The sequence below is a fragment of the Brassica napus genome, chromosome C9, assembly GCF_020379485.1.
Source record: "Brassica napus cultivar Da-Ae chromosome C9, Da-Ae, whole genome shotgun sequence".
NCBI lineage: Eukaryota > Viridiplantae > Streptophyta > Magnoliopsida > Brassicales > Brassicaceae > Brassica > Brassica napus.
In genome coordinates, this window is record NC_063452.1 from 2,210,633 (window position 1) to 2,219,460 (window position 8,828).

Consider the following 8,828-nt stretch of genomic DNA (forward strand, 5'->3'; position numbering starts at 1 on the left):
GCCTATGAGACTTAAGGATCGCATTGAAGACACATCGTGGACGTATCAATCAGTGTGAGTAAAGATTGAACCGTTCATCTGCGGGTGAGGAATCGAAATCGTCAACACACGGCGGAGAATGGTAGAAACGAACTTTCTGATTAGGGTTTGTGGTACCATACAGTTAGGGCCTTTCTTAATGTAAGCCTTTAGCCCATTATTAATGGGAAGCCCATAATGAAGACGTTATAACGGAATTAGCGACGCGAAAGACGAAGCGTTATAAATAATTATGACTACCGCGGAAAATCTTTGAATATTAAATACATATATATATATTTATCAATTTTCTTTGTTCAACTAATTTTTTTTTTTTTTTGAAATTCGTTATTTTTGCTCTGGTGGTAGCAGTCTCAGCTATTGACATTTTGTTAATAACATTTAGAAAAAAATATGCTTACATATGGTGAGATGGAATGCTAACTTTAGGTGAGATTTTAATTTTAATTTTTTTTGGTTTTGTATAAAATTGGCTTTTAGTAATGGTATAAATCTTCACTTTAGAGTTGCAGCTGCTTTAGACGTTTTGGCCAAACTTAAATGTAACAAAGATTTTTCAGTTCATGGTACAAAAAAAAAACATGACCAAAAAAACTTCTCTGTGCGAAGCCATTGAAGATTTGCAAAGCCTGTTGAGTGAGTGATCAAAGAATCGGATCTCTTGTTCTAAATGTTGATAGATATTTCCGATCGTAAATCTAAAATGTCATAATTGCAAGTAAAATGAATGTTTATTTGATATTCGAAAAATCATTTATTTATGGGAATAGTATATTTTTATTAAAATGAAAAGGAAGAAAAATGCAAAAGATATTAGTAATGGAAAGTCTCCGTTCCACTCTCTCCTCTTTTCCATCGTCAATACCTCTCTCCATTTTCTTCACTGCGTTCATCCTCCTGCTCCTCTCCTTTGTTGCCGCCGCTTTCCTCCTCTTACCCTGCTGCACGCGTTTCGGGCGGTTGGCTCTACCGAGAAGTCTCGGACTTCACCTCATTGGCGAGACTCGGATCTGGTCGGAGCTTACAATACGGAGGATCCTGGGCCTTAAATTGAGGAGAAAATTTCCCAGAATCGGTTTTAATGACGCATATATTGGTGAACTGATGATTTGCTTAGCTGACCCGGAGTCGAATCGGTTTCTTATTCAGAACAAAGAGAAGCTTTTGGATTGCTCTCATATTGTCTCCCTTCAAACGGTCAGAACCAAACCATTTTGTACTCTATTTCCTGCACTTGAGTTTCAGAGGATTATAATGATTTAGATTTGAGGGGAAGAAAGTGAGGTGATGAATTTCACGAAAGTTTACTCCATTATTTATAGGTACAGATTCGATATTATAGAAGGATGGGTGTATATCGTCAAAAAAAGGAGGGATGCATTGAATGTGGCGTAGTGGAAAGAGTGGTTCAATGATATTGATAAGAACGTTACTTATGTTGATTGACTGCAAAAGTAAATCGTTCAGAAGTAATAGATTGAACAATTATTTTGAACGTTACTTTTATTATATACTGTGAGTTTCATACTCTGTGGACATGTGTCACACTTACAATAGCCTATTTTCTGATGTGGATTCCTAGGTGGCATCACCAAGATTCAAACTCTTCTTTATATATAAAGATTTTGTGTGTTTTTGTGTTTTAAAACATCGAATCTATCTTTTGGACTTCATCTCTTCATGCACCATGGCAGTATGCAAAGATTGGGACGTCAGTCTTCATCGAGATCCAGGTCGTCCAACTTAAACACCGAAATGCGTATACGTTCATCGACAAACTCAACCATACCTCCACAGGTACCATATTTCCATGCCAAATAACATTATATATTCATAATCTTCTAATTTTTTGCTTGATATGTTACTGGAATGATAAATATTGTAGCATTTAAATCTTGTGACCTCCAAATAGAAAAACAATGAGTTTAGTTCAACTAGACAGTCATCAAATTATATTGTAGCCATTGTTGTATCACCAAAAAAAAAAATTAATTGATAATATGAATTTCATAGAGTGGAGTTTTGGGATCTCGTCGAAGAAGTTATGAAAGTCAAGTTCAATTTGAAGAATCATCATCTTTAACTCAACGCAGGGTACAAGTTCTTGTAACATACATAAACTTTTTTTTTTACATACATAACTTATTCCCAAAATAAAAAACTAATGAAAGAGAAATAGTATAATACATTGATTAAATAATGCAGAGGATAACACCGGCAAGTGGAAATGTTGGTTCACGTACAATCTATCCCGGTGAAGAAAGGTGTTTTCCTATCTATTGACAGACAATTCACACCTTTCTCAGTTCCTTATATTTAAAAATACAATTTATGTTTCTGCGAGTCTTAATTCAATCTGGAATAATTAAGTAATGATATGTTATCTAACAAATACATCTTTTTAGGAGAGCATATCAAATATATGATCCTATTTATGAAAGTCTCGGCCAATATATTGATCCTCATATGAGATGTCTTTTTTTTTTGAACTGAGCCTCATATGAGATGTTATGATCGAATAAACGGTAATTATTATTTTTCACTGTTAAATTTATGAGTTTGGTTGATTGACTGATATATATATATATATATATATATATATGAATTTTATTTAAGATTAAATTAACCTTTTATGAAGTTTGGCAATATTAACATCTTATTGATTCATGATGTGTTATTTTTAATCTATAGGTCGTTGATCTATCTTCAAAGACCTTGAATATGCCAAAAGGGTAATAATGTATTGCTATGGTCCCTCCTTTGTTTTATGTTGTTGCAGCAGCAAGTGTTTATGATGTTTTAAGGGTTGATGTCAGTTTACATTGTGATATTGTAAACCTTATCTGGAAATCGCTTAAACAAGTATATTTGTTTTTCTTCTTTTAAAGGTTTTTCCTCCACCCCTTTCTCATTAAATCTTTGAATTAATGTAGTATCATAGATTCATATATAGTCCATCGCAGCCTCTATTCTTATCCCTTTTCACTTTTAATCTATTTTTATTCTTCTATTGTCTCTGAAAAGCTACAAACTGCACAATGTGAAGTATTGCTATGACAATCAATCTAAAGGCAAAGCTTTATAGACTAGTTGAGCCTCATACATTAACAGAACAACTTACCGGTGACAACAAAGAGACATGACGATGACAATGTTTTTTTGACTAAATTTGATGCATTAAAATTAAAATAAAGTAACCAAAGTTTAACGATGACAATGTTATTAAGATAAGGTTTACAAATGTTAATAGCAATATTAAACTCAAAAGAATATTCCTTAAGCTTAGAGCTTGTCGACGTTATTGTGATGGTATATATCACAAACTTTATTTTAACAGCATTATATCATATTTTTTTCTTTCCATGTTAGCTCCTATTGATCACATTTAACTTATGCAATGTATAATATAATTGATTGCGAAGACGCATTTCTTATCGTTAACAGTTATTTGTCGAAAGTAATATTATTGTGTGAAAAGTGCGGGGATGAAATTTACTTGATTGTTAATTTTTTTTTGAAACCAAAGTAATATTACTCTCGGCAAACTGATATTTCGTCATGGGACATTTCTCATACCCACAAAACTAGGGGTGGACACTTCGGTTATTTTTTTCGGTTCGGTTTGGGTTCGATTCAATTTGGTTAATTTGGTTCTAGTATTTTTCAAACTGAAGTAAACCATAGTTAGTTTAGTTCGTTTCGGTTTATATTCGATCGGTTTGTATTCGGTTCGGTTTGTATTTGGCTTAGTTTGTTTTTTTGGATCGGTTTAATCACTACAAGAAAACATATTTATTACAAGGGTCATATTCCTTGTTAATTCATTGTAATAGAAGGGTTACAACGAATTAACAAGGAATAGCGTTTCGTTGTAAAACGTCCGTCGTAATGCAAGATTCGTCGTAACTTCCATGTAACATTTACGACGAAATAAATTCGTTGTAAAAGCGAAAGAGAGTATTTCGTCGTAGTTTCGTAGTTACGCTTCATCATAAAAGACTCGTATAGTTTCCTTGTAAAGTCGTCTTTAAGTACTTGTACAATTTACGACGAATTTACAAGTCTTTTAATGTAAAGTCCTTGTAATATTTACGAGGAATTTACAAGTATTTCCTAGTAAATTTCCCGTAAAGATTACGAGGATTTTACAAGGAAGTACTTGTAAAATCCTCGTAATCTTTACGAGAAATTTACATCTCATTGTCATATTATTATATTATTATGAAATATTCAAAATCAAAATATATAATTTATAAAATAAAATATTGAAAATTAAAATATTTTTTTAAAAAAATATATAAATGTCATAAAATAATATTCAAATTAATAATAGAAAACAAAAAAATTGAAAAACAAAAAGCTAAGGGAGAACGCCGTCGAAGTAGTTGTTGGAGGTGTTTCTTCTTGGAGAGTCTCGTACTTCATCTATGGGTTCCGTCTCGAAGAGTAGGATGAAGTCGTCCTTGTGGCTTCATTGATGAAGCTTATTCATACCGTCAGTTCCATCTTTTTAGGAGCCACCTTGAAAAAAGAAACATATTAATATAATTAATTACATAAAATTATAAGAAAATAAAATATATTTAATTTTTTTTTAAAATATCTAATCAGTCGTTTAAATGCCTCAACCTAATATTTGAATATAGTGTTGTTACCTAAAATTACCACCTAATCTAATTAACTAAACTAATCACCTAAACTAATTACCTAAACTAACCACCTAAACTAACCACCTAAACCTAAATTAATATTAAAAACAACATACCTTTGAGAGAAGGAGAGGAGTGGTTTAAGATGAATGAAGGAGGCATTCCTCATTCATGTTTCGAGTTTATATAAGAAAACAACATTCCTCGTAAAGTCGTCGTAATTTTACGAGGAATCTACCAGGCCCGCGTTTTTAGTGGTACGAGGAATCTACCAGTTCCGCGTTTTTAGAATTACAACGAATTTACAAGGAATATTTACGACGAATTTACAAGGAAAATTTTACGACGACTTTACAAGAAAAGCTTTACAATGAAATTACAAGGAAAGCATTACAACGAATTTACAAGGACACATGTATTACGAGGAATCTACCAGGCCCGTGTGTTTTCTATTACGACGAATTTACTAGGACTATATCTGAAACCCCGAAAATCAAATCCCTAAACCCCAAATCACTTATCTATTTACACCATACCCTTTTACCACATCATCCCCTTTATCATATTTTTTCTTAAACCCTAAACTCCAATTGAATCCTTAAAACGCATAAAACGCAAGTTATAAGTACTATAATCAAACAACCACTTGATAGCAAATAATCAAATTATTTTGTAATCTCTAAACCGAGGGTATGAAATGAAGTTAACTTGCTTGGCTTGAGAATGCTTACAACAAAATCAGTTTGGTAAAACAGCTTAAACACGTTTTCACCAAAAATAGTGGTAACATGTTTTGTGAAAAAAATCCTTGTAAAGTTACAACGAATTCACAAGGAAAGCATTGCAACGAATTTACAAAGAAAGAATTACAACGAATTTACAAGGACACATGTTTACGACAAATCTACCAGGCCCGCATTTTCAGAGTTACAACGAATTTGCAAGGGAGCATTACAACGAATTTACAAGGAAATCTTTACAACGAATTTACAAGGAAATGATTACAACGAATTTACAAGGACACGTGTATTACAAGGAGTATACCAGGCCCGTGTTTTCCATTACGACGAATTTACTACGACTATATCTGAATCCCTGAAAATCAAATCCCTAACCCCCAAAGTCTCTTACCTATAACCTCATATCCCTTTTACCCCATTCCCCCATTCTCCCATTTATCCTATTTTCTCTTAAACTCTAAACTCCAATTAAATCCTTAAAAGCCAAGAAATAATTATTACAACCAAACAATATACACTTGCATTAAGTCTTAAACTGATTTATAAATTTTTTTAAAATATTTAAAACATATATTACATCATTTTGAATCATTCGAGTTTTCAACAATATCAGTACAATGATTATCATCGCTTGCATCGAACTCTTCTTCACTTTCTTCATCCGTCATATCGTCGAAAAGATCTTCACATTGACGGTTATCCACATCAATTAGAAGGATGTCATCAGTTTGTTGTTCAGATACTTCCACTTCAGTGATACACACTTCTTCTTGCAAAAGTGATTCTTCTCTAGCAACTATTCGTTCACGAGGTGTAACTTTGATAGCAGCTAATCAAGTTATTCCAAAATCTCTAAACCGAGGGTATCAGTTTGGTAAAGCGTGCTTAAAACACATTTTCACAAAAATTAATGGTAACATGTTTCGTCGTAAAAGCCTTGTAAAGTTACAAGGACTTTACAACGAATTTTCTCTTTCCTCGTAAAATCGACGTAAATTTACATGTAAATTACCACGAAACATTTTCCTTGTAACTTTACTACGACTTTACGACGAAATTCAGTTTTGTCGTAAAATCGTAGTAATTTTCTCGTAAATTTACGAGGAATATATTTTCTCGTAATTTTTCCTCGTTATAGGCATGTTTTCTTGTAGTGAATTAGATTCTTCTTAGTTTAATTTTTCGAAGAAAAATTATGTTTTACAACATAATTTGTGTAAACATAAACTATGTGAACTAATTTCAATATAAAACTGAAACAAAAACCTTTAAAAGTCACAAAAAGTATATATAAGAATTAAAAAAAATGAAAGTTAACTAAAAAAAAACATCATTAATAATGTCACTTATATCATTAAAATTAAAAAGCATGGAATGAATGAAATATTTTAAATCAAATATTTTGATGATTACTTATTAAGTTAGAATTATATATGTTAATGAATAAAAAATGGAAAATATGTGGTTTAGTATTAGAATTTTAGTATATTGGTATTACTAATATTTTTAATAATTACAAAAACACATCGGTTTTTCTGTTCGTTTCGGTTTTAAACAGAACCGAACCATTTGGGTTGGGAAAATCTTCAACCGAATAGTTTGAAATAGACTTTGATTCGGTTTGAATCGGTTTCGGTTCGGTTGGTTCGGTTTGACTCGGTTGGGTTCGTAAATTTTGCCCACCCCTGCACAAAACCAAAGTTTTTCCAAATAGATTTATCGGACGTTAAATGTAGATACCCCTCATTACTTCGTCAACGTCACGTGCATTTATAGAATGCAATAAATTATGAGCCGGTGCATACCCAATAAATAATAAATATTAAATATTTTATATAACCGGGATAAGGTATATATATTTGTTAGTAATGAATTTTAAAACTTTCAAGTATTTTGATAAGAGATCAATTTATCCATTAGGAATAAAAATAGTACAATGGATTATTCATTATTTATTCATTCTGCATTTTCTTCTATCTTTTGACTGACACAATCGAGTTCACACACCTCAGACCATAATTATCGTCAACACGTTTTCATAGGCTCAAATTTTTTTTTGTTTTGGCCGACTTAAAAAAAAAAATGCGCATCAATCGTGGACTGCCACGTATCAGTGGAGTCCGCCAACGGTGCAAGAAATATACCAAAGTCATCTTTATTTCATCTCTTCTATTACCGTTTTTAACACAAAAAAGTGGACCCTACCACTTAAAACCCCCTCTCGTAACGAGCGATAATCCTGTTCTCGATGATCGATATTTTGTAAGCACAGAACATAATCAGACTATAATTAAATGTAACTGCTGGACCGAAATTCGGAAGCTCATTAAAAACACGTCGCTTGATAGTATATTAAGGACGATCAACATATTACATATAAATTAATATTTTCTATTATAATAAATCACTATATTGGAAGGTTACATAAGCAAGCTTCTAATGACGGCAGCTTCTTGGCTATCTTCATCAACTGAGTCGAGGAGCTGCGACAAACGGTCACTGAGATTGTCAACTTTTCTATGCAGCTTTCTTATATAGTTGCATGTCTCTTGTAGTACCTTCGATGCTGACACCTAATATTTAATATTATTTGCAAACATAATCAAGACCACATACATGTACGGACATCACGCAAACATGAGTTTTTAGACGTTTCCATTTGGTCAAAATAGAAAACAAATACGCTGTCAGGAGTCAAAAGTTTCGACGTTTAGTTTGATAAATTTGTGTTCCATCTTCTTTTTAACGAAAAAGTTATTTTCTTCCTTTTTAAAAGGGGAAAAACTGAACTATATATAAAGAGGTCGGGCGAAATTGATGTTATGCATTTTACCTTGTCAGAACGGCGTCGTTCACGAATCTCAGGCAAAAGAACACGGAGCTTACTTACGAGGTCGATCATCTGGTCATCGGAGATCCTCAGAGCACTTGAAGATTGTCTTGATCTTCTGTTAGACATTCTTTGTAGGATTTTACTTGTTGCTTAGTTGTAACACTACTTATGTCGCAAGAAAGTGAAACTTAAGCTGCGTACTTTATCTCTTTCTCCGGATTGGACAATAGAGAAGAGATGGGGAGGAGTAGCAAGAGATAAAAAGGTTATAATACTTAATAAGGGAGTTAAGTTTATGAAGAAAAATAAGAGTCTATATAGCCAGTAGATATAGAAGGTTTATGTTTATTCCACGAGTTTTATATTTTGTTGAAGGTGTGGAAGCAGAAAGAGAAGAAAACTGAAATGTAAGGAAGTATTGTGTAAAGACACTTAGAGATATGAAGAAACTGAGAAAGTGATAAGAGGGACTTAAATAGGTCGAGGACCACAGGAGAGGGATTGAGAGAGAAGAGAGAAATAAGCCTAGACAATGATGTAATATGAGAGAAATAGATTTGATAACCT

General features: G+C 32.6%; 2 protein-coding genes across 12 annotated transcripts; one reads left to right on the plus strand and one right to left on the minus strand.

Annotated features, from left to right (window-relative positions):
• Positions 1 to 689: 689 nt before the first annotated feature.
• LOC106397774 (cytochrome P450 90A1-like) lies at positions 690 to 2,920 on the plus strand. Of its 11 annotated transcripts, none has more exons than XR_001279819.3 (6): positions 690 to 1,236; positions 1,362 to 1,554; positions 1,734 to 1,836; positions 2,053 to 2,133; positions 2,245 to 2,303; positions 2,731 to 2,920. XR_001279819.3 is itself a non-coding variant. In XM_048769629.1 (3 exons), the coding sequence occupies exons 1-3, from the start codon at positions 841 to 843 to the stop codon at positions 2,736 to 2,738; spliced, it is 507 nt and encodes a 168-aa protein (XP_048625586.1). In that variant the 5' UTR covers positions 710 to 840; the 3' UTR covers positions 2,739 to 2,920. The 11 variants fall into 11 exon arrangements, 1 of the variants encoding a protein (XP_048625586.1); XR_007329198.1 differs by having other exon boundaries at positions 1,362 to 1,508; XR_007329199.1 differs by having other exon boundaries at positions 691 to 1,236; positions 1,362 to 1,493.
• A 4,812-nt stretch (positions 2,921 to 7,732) lies between these two features.
• Positions 7,733 to 8,828, minus strand: LOC106399311 (transcription factor PRE5). The gene is made up of 2 exons (XM_013839786.3): positions 8,262 to 8,828; positions 7,733 to 8,001 (listed from the first exon to the last, which is right to left on the minus strand). Exons 1-2 carry the CDS (start codon positions 8,385 to 8,387, stop codon positions 7,849 to 7,851), a joined length of 279 nt encoding a protein of 92 aa, XP_013695240.1. The 5' UTR covers positions 8,388 to 8,828; the 3' UTR covers positions 7,733 to 7,848.